The 20,000-nt window shown below is 46.9% G+C and overlaps 1 protein-coding gene across 3 annotated transcripts in view; it reads left to right on the forward strand.

Moving 5' to 3' along the window:
- LOC126987512 (cytohesin-1-like) overlaps positions 1–20,000 on the forward strand; it is a 121,446-nt gene that overhangs the window by 12,770 nt on the left and 88,676 nt on the right. The window contains exons 1-2 of one of the 3 annotated variants that reach the window (XM_050844507.1): positions 4,766–4,800; positions 5,183–5,741. The exons of 1 other annotated variant lie outside the window; for it this stretch is intronic. In XM_050844507.1, the coding sequence (XP_050700464.1) occupies positions 5,538–5,741 (204 nt within the window). In that variant the 5' untranslated portion in view covers positions 4,766–4,800; positions 5,183–5,537. Of the gene's footprint in view, positions 1–4,765; positions 4,801–5,182; positions 5,742–16,299; positions 16,980–20,000 lie in introns of those variants that run through there. One more of the 3 variants, XM_050844508.1, reaches the window with a different exon arrangement.

Below are 20,000 nucleotides of genomic sequence, written 5' to 3' on the forward strand. Positions count from 1 at the left end.
ATGCTGAGTCTGTCTGGATGGATGTCTGTCTGTGTCTGTGTGTGGCTGGCTGGTTGGAAGACTGAATGGCTGAGTCTGGATGGCTGAATAGTTGTCTGTCTGTCTGTGTGGTTTACTGCTTGTAGACTGAATGACTGAAAGAGTGAATGCTGAGTCTGTCTGAATGGATGTCTGTCTGTGTCTGTGTGTGACCGGCTGGTTGAAAGACTGAATGGCTGAATAGTTGTCTGTCTATCTGTGTGGTTTACTGCTTGGAGACTGGATGACTGAAAGAGTGAATGCTGAGTCTGTCTGGATGTCTGTGTCTGTGTGTGATTGATTGGCCGCCACTCCCGTCAGCCTCGTGTGCCAGGGCGCCGGCGTGGTGGAGGGGACGCAGCATGACACGTGGGCTGGTGAAGACACGGCCATCCGGCGAGGGTTGTGTTTCTCGGAAGATTACAAACACCTGGAGAAAGTGAGCTACCGGCGCCAGGGGTAGGGGGGGGGAGACTGGCGGTGTGCTTGCTTGTGTTTGTGTGTGTGTGTGTGTGTGTGTGAATCAGAGAGAGAACAGGGACCACGTGGAAACCTGCTTTGTTCGTGTGTGTGTGTGTGTGTGTGTGTGTGTGTGTGTGTGTTAGGTGTAGCTGGCAGTCGTTTAGGCTCGGTTGTATTTGTTGTTTGGTTAGATCAGGAGTCGGTTAGGTTAGGTTCCGTGTGTGGTTTGGTTAGGTTTGGTTGTGTGTGTGTGTGTGTGTGTGTGTGTGTGTGTGTGTGTGTGTGTGTGAGGTGTTGTTGGCAGTCGTTTAGGTTCGGTTAGGTTAGGTTTCGTGTGTGGTTTGGTTTGGTTAGAATTGGTTAGGTTTGGTTGTGTGTGTTTTACAAAAAGGAGACAGCTCAAGGGCACAAAAAAAGGAAACAATAATGAAAAGAGCCCGCTACTCGCTGCTCTTAAAAAAAAAAAAAAAAATCAAGAGGTGGCCGAAAGAGGTGTGTGTGTGTGTGTGTGTGTGTGTGTGTGTGTGTGTGTGTGTGTGTGTGTGTGTGTGTGTGTGTGGCCCTGATCTCCGTTGTAGTGACCTCACTGTCTAGGGTTCAAGGGTCACCTAGTCTTTAGCTGTTTAGGGTCACTTTCCTCTCCCCCACCTCCCCTCCCTCCCTCCCTCCCTCAGTCTTGTTCTCATCGCCGGGCCGCTACGAGCAAGAAGTCTCCGCCGCGATGCCATTCCGGAAAAGTAACGCCGTAATAGAGGAAAGTTTGTAAGGCATTAAAGGGACAGAATGAGGCCGTCCTGGTGTGGGTGGTGGGGTGGAGGGTGGAGAGGGGGGGGTGGGGGGTGGGATCGAAATTGGTTAGGTTTTAGGGGCCGTGTGTTTGTGTGTGTGTGTGTGTGTGTGTGTGTGTGTGTGTATCAGAGAGAGAGAGAGAGAGAGAGAGAGAGAGAGAGAGAGAGAGAGAGAGAGACCACTGGGAATGCTACAGATGGGGGAAAAAAAGAGAGAATGGAAAACAGGAGAAAAAAATATAGCACCGTGTTGATATTGCAGCCGTGGAGAGAGAGAGAGAGAGAGAGAGAGAGAGAGAGAGAGAGAGAGAGAGAGAGAGAGAGAGAATGGGGGGTGGGGGAGATGCAGGAGGTTCTAACTTGGCTGGCGGTGACTCGAGGATCGCAAACCAGTCCGGATGGAGGTCGGAGGAGAGGCAGCGAGAGATGTGTAAGAACGAGCAGCTCCTCCCTCGGCTTAGTATGGAGACGTCGGAGGAAAGTTCAGGAGAGAGAGACAGAGAGAGGGAGGAAGGGAGGGTGGCTGGCTGATAAGGAGGAGGAAGCTGGAGGAGAACTGGCGACACGGAGAGAGTGAGACGGGATTGCACGAGAGAGAGAGAGAGAGAGAGAGAGAGAGAGAGAGAGAGAGAGAGAGAGAGAGAGAGAGAGAGAGAGAGAGAGAGAGAGAGAGAGAGAGAGAGAGAGGGGGGGGGGGGGGGGCAGGGTTAAGACAGATGTATTGAAGGACAGGAGGGAGGGAGGCAGGATAGAGAAAGGAGGAGGAAGGAGGAAGTGGGAGGGACGCAGGTGTAAGACATGGATTTAAGGATAGAAGAGAAGCTGGGAGGGAGAAAAACAGAAGTGGAGGCAGGAAGAGGCTGTCGATAGGGGAGGACAGGAGGAAGAGGGGAAGGAAGGGAGGGAGATCTGTGTGAAGGAACAACGAGAGATTGGTAGAGGAAGAGTGGGAGAGGGAGAGAGATTAGCCATGCTGGGGTACAGAGGGATGTGGAAGGAATGAAGGAATGCGACACACACACACACACACACACACACACACACACACACACACACACACACACACACACACACACACACACACACACACACACACACACACACACACACACACACACACACACACACACACACACACATACACAAAAGCCGGACTCTCGCTTCCTTCCCAACGTTCCCAGAGCAGCGGCGTGTTGGTGTGTTGGCGTGCTACTCTGCGGGAGAAAGGTTGACGCATTGGGACGGCGCTGAGGAATGGAAGGCTGGGTTTGGGTTAGGAGGGGCTTGGTTCGGGCTGGGTTGGGTTTGTGGTCTGGTCTGGTTAGCACTCAGTTAGGTTTGGTTGTGTGTGTGGTTTGGTCTGGTTTGGTTGTGTGTGTGTTTGGTTTGGTTGGCAGTCGGTTAAGTTTGGTTGGGATTAGTTAGGTTAGATTTTGCTTGATAAGGAAGGCAGTGTTATTGAAGCCTTGTGTTCGTTTATGTATGGTAGTGTTTTGTGCTGTTTACATTAGCTCCGGATATATTAAGGGTAGGTCATGTTAGGTTAGGCTAGGTTAGATTTTTGTTCGTCTTGGGCTACGTTGGATAAGACTAGCGGCCTATGTTATGCTAGGCTATTGTCAGGTTGCAGTTAGTGGCATGTCAGGCTATGCTATGATAGGTTTAATTGGGTTAGCTATGCTCAGGCTAGCTCTGCGGCGGCGGGGGAGGAGGACTAAGTTAAGTTTGATTAGCGGCGGGTTCCCATCGCACGTGGAGGTACCGAGGCGAGTAATGCACCCCCGAGGCACCTGTGTTTACCTGTGCGTGGGTAGGTAGGCGAGGGAAGAGGAGAAGGAGGAGGAGCGGTGAAGGTCGTCTGGAGTGGCTCACGTGGCCTTTGTAGGGGCGGAGGAGGTCTGGAGGCTGGTCAGGAGGGGAGGGGGGCGTGGGCGGTGGAGCGTAGGAGAGAGGGAGGGCGCGGCAGAGGAGCGTAGGAGGAGGAGGCGTAGGAGAGGGTCAGAGAGTGTAAACCGTGTAGACTCGATAGACAGAGGAAGGGAGAAGTGGAGGAGAGGGGGGTCAGGGTGTCGGTAGGAGGTTTGTGGGAGGGTAGGAGCAGGGGAGGAAAGTAATGAAAGTGTGTATAGTGTGGGGGCGGCGGCGGAGGGGGAAGGGGGGGGGGGCGTGGAGGCAGCTGGATGGTTGGTTCAGTGCCTCAGGGGAAGAACACAAAGGAATCCAGGAGTATTTGGTTGGGTTCGGGAGGATGATGGCGGTGCGTGGGGAGATGAGGAATAGAGGGGAGGAGGGAGAAAATAAGGTTTGGGGAGGAGAGGTGATAAGAAGTGGTGGGCTAAGTAAAGGAAAAGAGAGGAATAGAGATGCATACATAGGAATACATAGGAAGAACAGACACCAGCGGGGAGATGATGATGCTGGGGAGAGGAGAGAATGAGAGGTGAGTAGGGAGAAGGGGAGAAGGATAGAGGTAAATGAGGTGGAAGATAAGAGAGAATGATAGTGGATGGAGAAGGTGAAATAAAGAAAGGAAGAATTAAAGGTGTGAGGAGAATGAAAGAGAAGAATAGAGGTGGGTAGGGAGAAAGCAAGATAGGAAGATAGGATAAAAGAGATGGAGGAGATAACTTATGCTGATATTGGTAAGGGAGGAGATGAATTGAGATGAGTGGGAGAGGAAGGAAGAGGCGTAGGAGGAGAGAGGACAAGAGATGGGTGGAGGAGGCGTGTTGAATCAGTGGAAGATAGTGGATGGAGAAGGTGGAGTATAGAAAGGAATAACTAAAGATGGATAGATAAGACATGTGTTAGGAGAACGAAGAAGAAGAATAGAGGTGGGTCGGGAGAAAGCAAGATAGGATAAGAGAGAGATGGGGAAGATAAATTAAGCTGATATTGGAAAGGGAGGAGATGAATGGAGATGAGTGGGAGAGGAAGGAAAAGGTGTAGGAGGAGAGAGGACAAGAGATGGGTGGAGGAGGCGTGTTGAATCAATGCCGGATAGGAGGAACCCAAGAGAACAGGCGTGAGTCATTTCTTCCCTGGTAGACGGAGTGGCGTAGCGGCTCCGGGGAATGTAATACCTCAGGGCCAGTGCGACGTTTCCTCCTCACATCAACTATTTCCAAAGGTCAAAAAGGAGATCTATCGTGCTTTCATGAGTGCTTTTTCACAATCATAGCATAAAAGAAGGGTTAAATTACCACCAGGGTCATAAAACTACCCCTGGAAACGCCTACAGCTCTTACGAAAGCCTTGTCAAATATATGAACTTGGGCGACGAAATGTTTTGAAATACGAAATACCTCAGGGCTAGACAGGAGGGAGGGAAGGAGGGGAGGGCAACGTTAACTGATTGGAAGGGCGATAAGGGGAGATAAGAGGAGTGATAAGGGAGGTAAGTAGGGGCGGTGAGGTGTTCCAGCAGTCGGCCACGTCCCCCGCACTGATAAGATAAGAGCTGAACGGTGTGTGGCGAGTGTCAGTCTCACTCCTGCTGCACTTAAACGAGGTTGCTTCTTGTCGTGTTGCGGTGCGTCGTGTTTTTGTCGGTGACGGGCAGACGTGACGACCTTTGTGCTGTGCTCCAGGGACGCTCACACCTCCCTCGCCCCACCCCCCTCTGCCCCGCCACGTGGCTTTGTAGGGAACCGTAACGCGGATCCGCATTGTTGAGGTGTGTGGCGGACGGTTTGAGGGTGTGTGTGGGTCTGTGTTTGGGTGGGTGGGTGGTGTTGCTGGCGGGCGTGGGGTGGGGTGGGCCGGCGAGTCAGTGGGGCGGGGCGGGGCGGGGCGGGTGGAGGCGGCGTGTCATGTTGGACCGTCATGCTGTCTTCCTCGCCGACGCCTCCCCGCCTGTCAGATGTATTATTCCCGGTCAGGGCTGAGGTGCTAATGTTCTCTGGTCCGTGCAGAAGCGTTGACGTGCCGGTGTGTTCGTGCGTGTGTGCCGCCGTGGGCGTGATGGGCGGCTGGGCAGCAAGTGTGCGGCTTTAGTGAGGCGTGTGTGCCGCGGACCATGTGCGGGGCCGGCCAGGTGAGGACCACTCCGTGGCGCTGTCTGCCGCGCGGGCCGCCGGTGACCTGACGGTGCCGCGGTGAGCCAGTGTTGCCTAGGCGTGTGCGCCGCGCGCCACGCTGAGGCATGTGCTACGAGTCGCCTGTGTGAGAGAACAACAGTGCGTGGGTGAGAGCCTCGTGACGTGTGTGTGACAGTATCAGTGTTAACGTGTGTGGCGTGCCTCGCGAGGGGCGGTGCAGGCCGCCGGGATGACCTCCACCATGCGGGGCTTCCTGACGCTGGGCCGCCGCGGCGCCAAGGCCCGCAAGAAGCAGCGGATGGGGATCGGCACGCTGTTCGGCGATGACGGCGTGGCGGCGGTGGAGCCCGTCACGCTGGTGGCCCACAAGCAGTCCCGATCCTTCCAGGACCTGCGGGACCTCGCCAAGGAGGACAACATCGCCCCCAGAGTAGTACGTGTTGTGGCGGCGGTGGGCTTCCCTCGTCGCTTCATATCTGTGTGTGTGTGTGTGTGTGTGTGTGTGTGTTCGGTTGGTTGTGTTGTGTTGTGGTGTGTGTGTGTGTGTGTGTGTGTGTTTGTTTGTTTGTTTGTTTGTTTGTTTGTGTGTATGTGTTTGTTTATGTGTGTGTGTGTGTGTGTGTGTGTGTGTGTGTGTGTGTGTGTGTGTGTGTGTTTGTTTGTGTGTATGTGTTTGTTTGTTTGTTTGTGTGTGTGTGTGTGTGTGTGTGTGTGTGTGTGTGTGTGTGTGTGTGTGTGTGTGTGTCAGTGGCGTGACAACACAGACGGCCCTCACAGTGGCGTCGGTCGTCGAACATTCGTCTCGCGGGCACGGAATACTCAACATTAACGCGGCATCTTATCTTCATCTAATCCTCAGCAAGAAGCGACCGCCAATGCCTGGCTGGCCGCGGACTGCTCGAGGCTGTTTGTCACGAATAAATACTCCGGGAGATTAGTATCAGGGCCGAGATGTCCTGGCGAGCCGCGGACCCAAGGCGGCGTTGTTGTCTGGACGCGGTGTACCCTGGCCGGTGTGTTGGTGAAGGCGTGGGGGGCGTTAGGGAAGCGTTTATTCGTATCATTTGAGTCACAGGAGTCATAAGGAGCAGTAAGTAGCGGGCTTTTTTATTTTATTTTATTTATTTTTTTTTTTTTTTACGCCCTTGCACTGTCTCCTCTGCTGTAAACACACACACACACACACACACACACACACACACACACACTCATCACTGTTTTTGTTAATGTCTTTATCATTAGATTTCACCTTTGTGTATATTTTTTAACTATTACGTAACAGTACAGAGTCGTTCAATTGCAACAGTCTCGTCTCCAAAGTCACCATTCTCTACCACCTCCAGGAAAACGCAGTGAAGCCTTGTAGAGATCGACCTTCGTTAAGTAGTAAAACTTGTCACGAGGCTCTTGCGAGGAGTAAATAAACCAAACACTTGATAAGAGAGTCATGTCGAGCAAGGTTACAGCAGAACAGAGGCAGGAGGAAGGCAGCAGACGGGGGCGGGGGTGACCGGCGCCGAGGAGGAGGTGCACGGTTGAAGGGCGCTATTAGGATGAGGGCTGAGTGATGTGTGGTGGGCAGAGTGAGGGTGATGGGTCAGGCTGGGGGGTAGGGGGAGGGCGAGGCGTTAGTGTGATGGTGGGTGGTGGGACAGGGTGGGGGTGAGGTCGAGGCGTCAGAGTGATGGTGGGTGGTTGGTAGGGCGTGAGGATGGTGGGAGGTGGGCGTGGCGGTGATGGGTGGCTGTGGACGTTTGTGGGAGACGCTCGAGTTGTAGTCACGAGGCGCCGTCCTTGGTAGTCTCCAGTGAGCACTTTGATCCCTTGAGTGTAGATTTAAGTCCCTTGGTGTACATTTAAATCCCTTCGTTTCTTCTTAATGGGATCAGGAATAGAGTACATGGATTCCTCTGTTATATATAGATTTCTTGGTTTCTTTTTCCTCACCGGGTTGAGACGTGTCATTATATTCCTTGGTTTTTGCATTTCTATGTGTTTGTATTTACCCGCAACGCTACAACAGAGAACTTTTGAAAGCGACAGAAAGAAAGAACAAAGGAAAGACGGAAAAGAAAGAGAAAGAAAGAAAAAAAAGGGAAGAAAGAGAAAGAAAGAAAGAGAAGAACCATTGACTATAATCTACTGAACACCAGCTTAATAATTTGTATTTAGAAAATTAGTATGTATATCAGGCAGACCTAGGTATTACAGGTGGAAGGATTATGTATACCTAGCAAACACCAGCGTACCACCAAACAAACAATAGCTAGTGGACATCAAACAAAGGTTATACCAAGTTAGCCTTCATGTAGCAACGAAGCAAACAAACAATGGTACAAAGCAAACTTCATCTTACCTAACCATCTAGCGTAACAAACAAACAATCATTCTAAACAAACAGAAGTTCATAAAAAACACCAGCCACCAAGGAAATATATCACTAAACAAACACCATCTTACCTATCAAACTAACATAACCAAACAAACCGCCTTGCAAACACAATAGTACCAAGCAAACGCCATATAACCAAATAAACAAACAACATACCTAACAAACATAAGCATAGCAAACAAACATTAACCTAGCCAGCAAACACGGCCTTAATAGTCATCGCCAAACACGCATTTCACACCCCACGAGAGGACCCAGGGCGGCGCGGCGGTCGAGGGAACATGTAAATCTGAGAGCGGCTTAGCGGCCCAACTAATAACGAGGAGAACTTGAGCCTGAACACGTAAACACGCCCATCAAAGGAACGGCGCCGCGGGGAAATAAACCACCGCGAGGGACGGGAAGGAGCGGGGCGGTATACAGACAGACAGATCCACCGGTAAACAACGTAGACAGAGTAGACAGCCTCGCCAGCAAACAAGTTAAAGGTTCCGTACTGCAAAAAAAAGAAGATAAAAAAGTAAGCGACTATAAATTTAATGTAAAGGCCAGCAGCACTTAAGTAACCAACCGTGCCATTAAACAAGTAAACGATTATATGTTCCGCCATGTAGTTCCAAGTAAGCGCTTATAAATGTAATCAAGTAATACCGGAGTAAACAACCATAATAAGTAAACAAGTAAACAATTTCATATATAAGCAAGTTAGCAATTTCATCAGTAAACGAGTCTGCATTTCCATTTGTAAATAAAAAAAAGATACGTAAAAATAAATAATCAACCACCTGTAATCAAGTAAACAAATGGATAGTTTCATTAGTAAGCAACATAACAAGCTCATCTATAAGCAAAGTTACTGTCCCAAAATTCCCAACCATAATAAATAAACAAGCAAACAATTTAATATATGAGCAAGTATAAAAAAAGATACGTAAAAATAAATAATCAACCACGTAGACAATTAAACAAACGGATAGTTTCATTAGTAATCAACATAACAAGCTCATCTATTAGCAAAATTACTGTCGCGGCATTCCCTCAGTTGACAGCTGGACAATTTCACACTACGAACGCGAGCAAACAAGCGTCGCATATTAATTAATTAAGGAAATGACGAGCCGAACAAATAGTAATCAGCAACATCACTCGGAAGAAAACAATAATTGCTTTCATTTTAGTCATCTCGGTAATTTTTCCTCTTTTGTTTGCCTTTGAGAATAGCAACATGATTCTCTCTCTCTCCATCTCCCCTGCTTCTTGATCGTTTTCCTTTTCCATTTGTCACTTCCCTCCCCTTTTTTTTGTAAGTGTGCTGGTCTAACACTCCCCCCCTTCCGGTACTTCCATATTCCGTCCTTCCATTTCTCTCGTCCAGCTTTTTCCACGTCCAACTACCTGCATTTTATTTCCTATCTTCCCTTTGATCGTTTTCCTCTTTCATTTTGTATTCACCGCCGCCCTTTTTTTGTGGTGCTGGTGTCACACTCCTTTCCCCTCTTCCTGTCCTTCCCTCTCTCCTTTCGTCCGCCATTCCCTGTCGTACTTTCATATCTCTTCCATGTCTCCTCTTTAATCGTTTTCCTTTGTCCCTTCTTTCCCCTCGCTATTTTTTATATGCTGGTGTAAAATTCCTCCCTTCCTGTCCTCTTTATCTTTCTTTCTCCTGCTCGTTTTACTTAATTGTTTTTCTACCTGCAATAAGAAAGGTCGTTAGGGAAGCGTTTATTCGTATAATTTGAGTCACACACAGAAATGACATGCATGATTGAGGAACGCACGTCAGGTGAGGATTTCCTTGTGACGTTTGAGAACTAAGCTAAGTAGGCCATATCATCCACGTCACTGATAACAGATAAACAGCCAAAGTATCGATAACAGCTCAGACGTTGTAGAAGTCACGGCAGACAGTCAGGTGAATATATGAAATAACAACCAGGCCGGAGCAGCATGGAGTACATAACATCAGACACAAATAATGGTTGACGGTGGGAAAGGCCTCGTACTAAAAATGGTTGATGATGATGACGACCTAAAATTCGTAAAGAGGTTAAAGACGAGGTATATATATAGCAAACACACTGAGGTAATTACACCCCACCCGTCTTTGCAACACGGCGTTGTGCCTCAGAAAGCAGTAATTACAAGTGTCACGGTTGTATTACCTGGCGCACCTGACGACTGGCAGAAGACCGATTATCACCTGCAATTACTGAGTAAAAGCTAAAGGGCGATTATCACCTGCCATCAGCCTGTTACGTACGGCAAGATAAGAAGGAACGCGTGGAATAGTTAACGAAGGTCATTGACATTCTCACGCACACCGCCACTCTGCCACCACACCCAAGATGACGCCTAGCCCAAGTGCGTGTATCCGTTTCCGCTTCTTCAAAGCCTTGTGCGGGATACTCACCGATGTCTTAGAGCACACAGACCCATATTCCCAGAGGGGCTTCGTGGTGTAGTGGTTAGCACACTCGGCTCACAACCGAGAGAGCCCGGGTTGGATTCCCTGGCGGAGTGGAAAAATTTGTGCGGGTTTTTACCGATACCCTACGCCCCTGTCCACCCAGCAATGAATGGGTATTATATTAATCGGGGGTTGTGTCCCGTCTCCTGGGATCTGTTCCCTTCTCCTATAATTCCTTCCCCTTCTGTCTCTCTCCGGCATATGACCACAGATGTTGCGCCGACTAAACGAAACTTTCCAACTTTTCCCGTACTCCCAGACGCTGTCGGCTCTCACAGCAACTATTTCCAAAGGTCACAAAGGAGATTAGTCAAGTCCTTATGACAAGTTTTCATTTTCACGGTGCAGAAGCCTTGTCAAACTATCACTAGGCCCATGAAACTACCCATGTAAGTAGCCACAACCTCTTCAAAAGCCTTATCAAATGTTTGTCTGTGTAAGCCCTGAAATGTTTGAGAATATGGCCCACAATCTTTTTATGTCAACTTCGCAAATGAGCCTCACCCACGCCAGCCAATTAGCAACCAGTATGCTTTAGCCAACCTTTTCCAGACTCCACCAATACAGTCTGATGTTGGAGGGGCGTGCCTTGCTTGTTGATTGGCCAATGGTACACGCTTAACGGGAAAGGGGGAGGAGCTTATTTGCCAAGTTAGCGTGAAAACAATATAAAGTGGCTGTATCGTCCAGGCTACCGTAATTACCTCCCGTAAGTAATAGCCCGCAGGTAGCCATTTAAAGAGCCGACACACGGGGAGGCTTGCTGGGCTGGGCTGGTCTGGCTGGGCTGATGCTGTGGCTAGGGTTCGTTTCTCTTTTTTTTCAATTATGTATTCACCCGCACCTCTTTCCTTGGCCTTATGATAACTGTTTACCTGTCAAAAGTCTTTCACATCACTGTTTTACTGGCGCGCTGAACATACCGTGCCTGTATAGTAATGATTATGAAAAAAATAACCCGAAATATTTACTGTAAAGCGAGCGACATGTTTGTTTCTTTACCTATACGCCCCCGTTGTGGTGTTAAGCCCCGTTCACACGGTGCCGACTCTGGGCCACGACAACCCAGCGACTTTTCCATTTGACAAGTTGGTTCCCACGCTCCAAGAAGGGGGGGGAGGTTTTATTGGGGTCTTGGTGTCTTCCTGACTGTCTGGGAGATTCGGCCAACTAGTCGCCAGCATTCGGCAACAGTCTCAAAACCTCTTTCAAGACGTGCCCGACCCTTTCCCATCAACACCCAAGACCTCGTGTACCCTAGAGTCGTGGGTAGTCGTGGCCCAGAGTCGGCACAATGTGAACGGGGCTTTAGGTTACAATGAGGGGGTCTGTTAGTTTATGTAGTGTCTTATCATTTATACCATGCTATTACAGTTAACCTGTATTTTACCCCTTAACTATGACGTGAAGACACAAATGGTACTTTCAGAGGTGTGAAATGGCTTAAAAACACTATTTGACCATGAAGGAGCCAGACTAAGGGATAAACAAATATATATTAGTTCCCGCAAAATTAACGCTCTTGTAAAGAAAACGTGGTGGCGGCAAGTTAGCGGGAGGAACTAAAGGGGCTATTACACTGGGCAAATTTTCCGTGGATCTTCAGTCAAACCACGATTTCCGCTGGCGTGGTTCTCATGTTTCCGTGGTTTTCTGACGTGTCCACGATCTTCCAAAGCTACGGTAGATTTCACCGAAGGACGACGGTATTACTCACCATCATCAGCAGCAATAACAAGAAACAAATGAGAACCACGCTAGCGGAAATCGTGGTTTGACTGAAGATCCACGGAAAATTTGCCCAGTGTAGTAGCCCCTTAAAGCATCCCAACTTCATCTTCCTTGGCAGGGAGTTTTATTTTATATTATTGGCAGCACCATGCCGTTGGGTGTTGTTTAAAGGGTTTTTAATGGTGTGATAGATCCGCCAGTGATAAGATAAAGGGATCCGCCTCCTTATCACTGTCATGGGGTTTAGTCTCGTGTTCATGACGTCACCAAATCGACTGCAAGGGCGTAAAAAAAAAAAAATAATAATAATGAACAAAAAAGCCGCTAACTACTACTACTACTACTACTACTACTACTACTACTACTACTACTACTACTACTACTACTACTACTACTACTACTACTACTACTACTACTACTACTACTACTACTACTACTACTACTACTACTACTACTACTACTACTACTACTACTACTACTACTACTACTACTATTATTATTATTATTATTATTATTATTATTATTATTATTATTATTATTATTATTACAACTACTACTAGTAATAATAATGATAATAATTATAATACAACGAACAGTAATGCAGCCCTCGCCTCGGCCTGCTGCGTGGCGATGCTGGGCGAGGCTCAGGAGGAGGGGCGTGGTGGGGCGGGGGATAGGGCGCTGCGTCAACTGGTCTTTATAAGTGTGTTAGTGAAGAAAGTGTGGCGAGAAGACTGGTCATGTGTGCTTGCGTCACCTTGATCATAAGTTACGTAAGCTTGCGCTGTTGCCAAGAACCAGGAAGATACGCAAAGTGAAGCCCCAGAAAAAAAAATTCATGTCCACTCCGTTATTTTGGTGATGATGATGATGATGGTATGGTGAACGTTAGAGAAGGCTGTCATGTTCTCCCGTGTCCCCGTGTTCAAAGTTGCGTAATCCCCGGGCTGCGTTGCCACCAGGAAGACGGGTAAGGATCAGTAAAACCTTCAACGTGCATGTACTGTTGTTATTCTTGTCCTTTAAGTGTGATGGTTGTATAGAAAAGGTGGGCAGATGCCATTACCATGTTTTGAAAGTCACCCACCATGCCAGTAGAACATGTATAATGAAGCCCGTGTGTGTGTGTGTGTGTGTGTGTGTGTGTGTGTGTGTGTGTGTGTGTGTGTGTGTGTGTGTACTTTGGTTTGCAAGTGTATTTCTCAAAATTAACACAATTGCCAGATTTTGAAAGATTCCATCCCGTCGCTGCCTCAAAATATTCTTGAAGCCAGTGAGTGGTTGATTTTAAACAGGTAAAGCATTCAAGGACGAATATCAACAGTTATTCAGGTTTTCCTTAATATCAGCTCATGTTACTTAAATACACGCAGTTGCCTCATTTTAAAATAATCTACTGCATCAGTGCAGCAAAACGTTCATGAAACCAATCAAAGTTTTTAAGTGCGATAGCAAACAGTTATTACCAAGGTGTTGCAGTAATAAATGTAATAAATATCAGGTGCGGCTACTTTAAAAAACAAAAAAAGATCATAAGTTGAAGCCTGCGTGTTGGTGGCATTAAATATATAAGACTATCAAAGCGGCTGTCAAGGCGTGAAGATAATTAATGTCAGGTGCTGTTGGCTCAGATGTAAACATTTACACTGTATTTGGTCATCATAAAGTCGTCCCGGTGCAGCAAGGCGTAGTGAACCCTAAGTCTATATATACCAAGTCAAGTCACTCTGCTTCAAAACTGCGATCGGTACGCGCAGGAGGCGGTTTGGAGGCGGAGCAGCGGGATGACGTCACTTGAAGCTAAAAGAAAAAAAATACCCGCCAGTTCAGGGGTGACTAAAGTTGGGGCCGTATGTGCACTCTGGATGTGCATTCTCGCCTTCTTTCACAGCGCGTTCAGGCAAGCCACTGACGAAAAAATATGTCTATTGTGCTATTGCGTGACTGTAATTCCATTGCCTACAAACGGCGGTGTGGGGTGTGAGGGAGGGCATGTTGAAGTGATTGATTTAAATTAGCTCGCCTTTCTTCGTTTTCTCTAAATCCCTGTTTCTACATTCTCTAGTTTGGCTTTAAGCAGTGTCATGCATAAACCACGCCTCGGCCGTGTCTCCTCCCACAAACCTGCGTATGACTTGACTTGGTGTATATAGACTTAGTGAACTCGGGGAGGGTCGGCAGTAAACGAGTGAAGATTCAGGGCCCATACTTATAAAGCTAACAGTTCGTCTCAGGCTCGTCTGCCCAAAACCCAAACCGGCCCTGTGAAGACCTATATCCTGGGTGTTAATTTGAGACGCGGCGCGAGTAGCTAAAGTTGGTCCCAGGCAGGCATAAGTCCTGGGTCTTCGTCTGAGGCAGCGACCTTCAAATGTAAACATTGCCGGATGTTGCCAGACAGCCAGCGTGCCTCATCAAATCGTTTTACATTCAAACGCTCACTATAGTCTTACAAAACCTTATTATTATGGATATGATGTACTTCTATTCAATACTTACACCTTTTTAAGGAATCTTACCCATTAATTTTCATATGAGATAACTGATCTCGCCTTTTTGGCAACTTTACTTACCTCACTACCCGTGGCGACTGGAGCCCCAGCTAGGGTGCACACTCACCTCTGAGACGAGACATAAGTCAAGCGCCTTACTTCTGTATAAGTATGGGGCCAGGTTGCTGCACGGGCCTGACCATCATCAATATTAGGTGCTGTTCCGCTAATACGTAGAGGCCAATTACAGATTTTGAAAAGGTCTCCCCCGTCCGTGCAGCACCCGGCATTAATTACTGGGACACATGAGTAACTGTTCGTGCTTAAAGGTTTTGCCTGACTACTCGCTTGCTCGTGCTGCGGTTAAGGGACTGTTCACCATTTTTTATGTGGTTAATGATCGTGTGCAGCAATTTACATGCAACTTTATTTATAGATAGCTATGACACCTACTTACGTGTGTAGAAATTTGAAAGACGATACATGAAAAACAAACAAGAAAAAAAATAGTTTCATATAAAAAAAAACTTAATATTTTACCAAACTTTACCTGACTACTGCTTGATTTTTTTGTGGGGCTCCCTTCTTTTCATAAAATTATCAACATTTCACTCAAAATTCGGTGAACTGTCCCTTAAATGCAATGATGGGTTTAGTATTTTAAAATCTGGTAATTGCACTCATATAAAGTAATATCACCTGGCGTTAAATACAGTAGTAACACCTGAGTAACTGCGTGTTTGTTCGTAAAAGCTTTGCCAGGGACGGTGGGAAACATAAGCAAAAATTCGGTAATGCTCTCAAAGTACAAGTAAGGCACAGTCCACGTATGCATGTACAGATTAATCCCTTGACTGCGGATTTCCTACAAGTAGACATCACTAAGCTACAGGAATGGAACAAAAAGTGGCTGCTACAATTCACTGAAGAAAAATGTAAAGTCATGTACCTTGGTAGGGGAAATCCAGCATACCAATACCACATGGGAAACACTCCACTATCCACCACAGAGGCAGAGAAAGACCTGGGAATGTTACCAAGCTACCAGTGAAGGCGAAATCCATGCCAATCGCAGAGGACGGGTTAAGGTTTGATCGTTAACGACAGGCGCAGCTCCAAGTAGTTGCCAGTGCCGTTTTGTTAAAGGTGAAGCTCGGCGCGTTACGTATATTTGGCAATGAACAAGTAAATCATCAGCGTTATCCTCATTATACAGGTAGTTTTACAGGTTGGAGTATCATTATCTGGTGCTTCTCTTCAGATCGACGCCATCGCTAGGGTTTTAAAGCCCGTCCTCACCAGTGCAGCCGAGCAATGAGTAGCCGTATGCACCGCCACGCTTTCTGGGGCTAAGCATAGACGCAGCGGCCGCCCCTGGAATACGCAAGCACAGGTGTGACCCCGCTCGAGGGGAAGACAACTACTCGGTCGAGAGGCAAACAAGGAAGGAAGGAAGCAAGCAAGTAACCTAGGAAGGAATAGCAAGCAAGAAATCCAGCGAGCGAGGGAGCAAGCAAATAATCAAGCAATTAAGAAAGCAATCCCATCAAGCAGTTAACCAAATGGTCTTGCAAGCAAACAAGGAAGCAAGAAAGGAAATATAAGGAAAGAAAGAAGGGGAGGAAGGAAGGAAGAAAGAAAACAAATAAACAAACAAACAAAAAAAGGAAGGACGGAAGGAAGGAGAGAGTACGTCAATCCTTCCTTCCTTCCTTCCTTTTTTGTTTGTTTCTTTTCTTCTTTCCTTCCTTCCTCCCCTTCTTTCTCATCGAACCTGCAACACATTCAACATTCAGGACAAGCCAGCTCTTTCCCATTAGCGACCAGAGCATGGCGACCAGAGCCTTGTAGGAGAGGGCTGGTGGTGGTGGTGGTGGAGGAGGGAGGCCTCTCTCGCACCCTCAGTCAGTCCAGTTCAGGCTAGTGGCAGTGTAGTGGTCGTGGTGGTAGTGGTGGAAACATCTCTCTAAGCACACCACTACATACTATTGTGTGTAGTGGTGGAACATTCTGGTACACATAGGCCTGCTCCGGTGTGTGTGTTAATAGTGAAACGCATCTCTACTCAGCCCAAGCCGAGTCTATCAGTGCGTATAGTAGTGGAACAGACCCCACTCAGCCCATTTCCAGTAGTAGTGCATAGTGACGGAACACATCCCACTCAAAACAGAACAGCATCTCTTCTCAGACCAGTATCATATCCCTCCTCAGACCAGTATCACATCCCTTCAGACCAGTATCACATCCCCTCAGACTAGTAGCACATCCCCTCAGACCAGTACCACATCTCAGACCAGCACTACATCCCTCTCTTACCAGTATCACATCCCCTCTCAGACCAGTATCACATCCCCTCTCAGACCAGTACCACATCCCCTCAGACCAGTACCACATCCCTTCAGACCAGTACCACATCCCCTCAGACTAGTATCACATCCCCTCAGACCACTACCACACCTCTTAGACCACACCCTGCTCGGCACCATGCAGCACCTCCTACCACACAGACCGCTGCCCCTCAGGGTGATGGGCAGGTCAGATCACCTCGTGTGGGCTGTCCGATGTGTCTGCTCCGTGGCGGTCTTGAAGGTAACGAAGGAAGGAAGGAATGGAGGTGACAGAGTTGATGGTGTGGTGATGTTTGTGTGATTTAGCAGTGATACAGTGGTAGTGTTGGTGTTTTTAAGTGTGGTGTGATGGTGATACTGTTTGGGTGGTGAGGGTGGTGACGATGGTGAATGATGAAAATGGTGGCAGTGTTAAGCAGCTTGGTGAGTGTGTAGACTGGTGATGGTGATGGGTCTGATGAGGATGGTGACGTTGGCAGTGAAGGATGAAAATAGGGGCAGTATATAAGTAGTTCGGTGAATAAGTATGAGGGATGAAAATAGTGACTGTAAAAGTAGTTTGGTGAGTTTGAAGACTGGTGATGGTGATGGTGACGGTGATGGTGACGTTGACAGTGAAGGATGAAAATAGGGGCAGTATATAAGTAGTTCGGTGAATAAGTATGAGGGGTGAAAATAGTGACTGTAAAAGTAGTTTGGTGAGTTTGAAGACTGGTGATGGTGGTGGTGACGGTGATGGTGACGGTGATGGTGAAGGATGAAAATAGGGGCAGTATATAAGTAGTTCGGTGAATAAGTATGAGGGATGAAAATAGTGACTAAAAGTAGTTTGGTGAATTTGAAGACTGGTGATGGTGGTGGTGACGGTGATGGTGACGTTGACAGTGAAGGATGGAAAGAGTTGAGTCCATTTTCCGCTGTTTTTCGCGTCCGTCATTTTCCCGCTAAACATTTTTTCGTCGCATTTCGCTCTGCAATTTTTACCATTTCCCTCTGACGTGTGTGTGTGTGTGTGTGTGTGTGTGCGTGTGTGTGTGTTATTTACTTTTGTATGTGCAGGGGAGATAATATATTTTTCGTGGTCTTTCGTTTTACTTTTTTTTTTATTTCTTGTCCTGGTTGATGGTTTTATTTTGTCCTCTTTTCTTCTTCTTCTGCTTCTGACTCTGATTTTTTTTTCTTCTTCTTCGTCTTCTTTTTCGTTTTCTTCTTCGTCTTCTTTTTCTTCTTCTTCTTCTTCTTCTTCTTCTTCTTCTTCTTCTTCTTCTTCTTCTTCTTCTTCTTCTTCTTCTTCTTCTTCTTCTTCTTCTTCTTCTTCTTCTTCTTCTTCTTCTTCTTCTTCTTCTTCTTCTTCTTCTTCTTCTTATTATTATTATTATTATTATTATTATTATTATTATTATTATTATTATTCTTACCTAACCTCACCTTACCTTACCTTACCTAACCTCACCTTACCTAACCTACCCTTACCTCACCTTACCTTCCCTTCCCTAACCTAACCTTACCTTACCTCATCTCACCATACCTTACCTTACTTGTTGTCTCTTTCATCTTCTTCATGTTCTTCATCATCATCATCATCATCATCTTCTTCTTCTTCTTCTTCTTCTTCTTCTTCTTCTTTTCAGTCACACACACACACACACACACACACACACAGAGAGAGAGAGAGAGAGAGAGAGAGCGAGAGAGAGATACCATTGATAGAGGATATTTATTGCTCTCTCTCTCTCTCTCTCTCTCTCTCTCTCTCTCAGCAGCGTCAAATCATCGGGTACTCCAACAATATTCTACCCCCGTCGCCGTCCTCCTCCTCTTCCTCCTCCTCCTCTTCCTCCTCCTCCTCCTCCTCCTCCTCCTCTTCATCCCGTAATCGAAGCCACGCGCGCCGCCCTGAAAGGAGTTAGATTTTATCCTTGGCAGCGTTTCCTGAAAATCTTTGTGTGGAGAATTTTTGTTGAAAGAAACTAAGCTAAGTGAAACCACGAAAAGATGAACAAATTTGCAAATACAAGAGAAAAAGAGAAAACAGAGGAGTATCATGAGTCAAGGTGGTGTTTTCATTATTTGATATGAGGCTGTTTATTTTAGTGAAGTTTCCCTTGTAACCTAAAAAAACAAGGAGTATTATAAATCATCAAGTAAACAAAGGAGTATTATAGGCAAGGTGAGGCTGTTAATTATAGTGAAGTTTCCCCTGCAAGCTAAAAAAACAAGGTATTATAAATTATCAAGGAAACAAAGGAGTATTATAGGCAAGGTGAGGCTGTTAATTATAGTGAAGCTTCACCTGCAACCTAAAAAACAAGGAGTATTATAGGCAAGGTGAGGCTGTTAATTATAGTGAAGTTTCCCCTGCAAGCTAAAAAAACAAGGAGTATTATAGGCAAGATGAGGCTGTTAATTATAGTGAAGTTTCCCCTGCAACCTAAAAAACAAAGGAGTATTATAGGCAAGGTGAGGCTGTTAATTATAGTGAAGTTTCCCCTGCAAGCTAAAAAAACAAGGAGTATTATAAATCAAGTAAACAAAGCAGTATTATAGGCAAGGTGGGGTTTACAATATTCACTAAGAGGCTGTTGCACAAGTATTGTTTCCCTTGTAAACTATCAGGTAACGAAGCCTAAGATGTAAGTCTAGGAGCAGCCACATAAAGATTACCCCGTCAAGATAAGCACAAAGAAACAAAAGCCAAAAATAAAGTTGACATTTTAGTAGAGATATATTAACACCCTTGAGATAGACAAAACGGATATTATAAGAGAGATAATAACGTTTGCTGAGCCTTAAGTGGAAGAAAAAATGCTCACACCCAACCCTTATAAAAGACAAGAAAGGCCCAGCCATCTCTTATGCCATACAGTGCCGGCAGACGTCAGTAAGGTCTGGGAAGAATAATGAGAAGATGATAACTTGCTGGCACTGGAAGGACTAGATGGTGGTGACTGATCCCTACACGTGTGGAGAGGAGGAGGAAGAGGATTAGGAGGAGGAGAAGGAGGAGGAGGAGGGGGGTCATCGTTGCTATCGTCATTGCAAGGGTAATCCAGAAATAACCTATTGAAGCCGAAGGGAAGAAAGGCGACGGATGGCTGTGCTGTGTATGCTGATGGTGTGTGTGTGTGTGTGTGTGTGTGCGCTAGGACAGGTAGATTACAAATACACGTGGTAGAGTTGTCCGGATGGAACCTGTTCACACACACACACACACACACACACACACACACACACACACACACACACACACACACACACACAC

The sequence above is a fragment of the Eriocheir sinensis genome, chromosome 65, assembly GCF_024679095.1.
Source record: "Eriocheir sinensis breed Jianghai 21 chromosome 65, ASM2467909v1, whole genome shotgun sequence".
NCBI lineage: Eukaryota > Metazoa > Arthropoda > Malacostraca > Decapoda > Varunidae > Eriocheir > Eriocheir sinensis.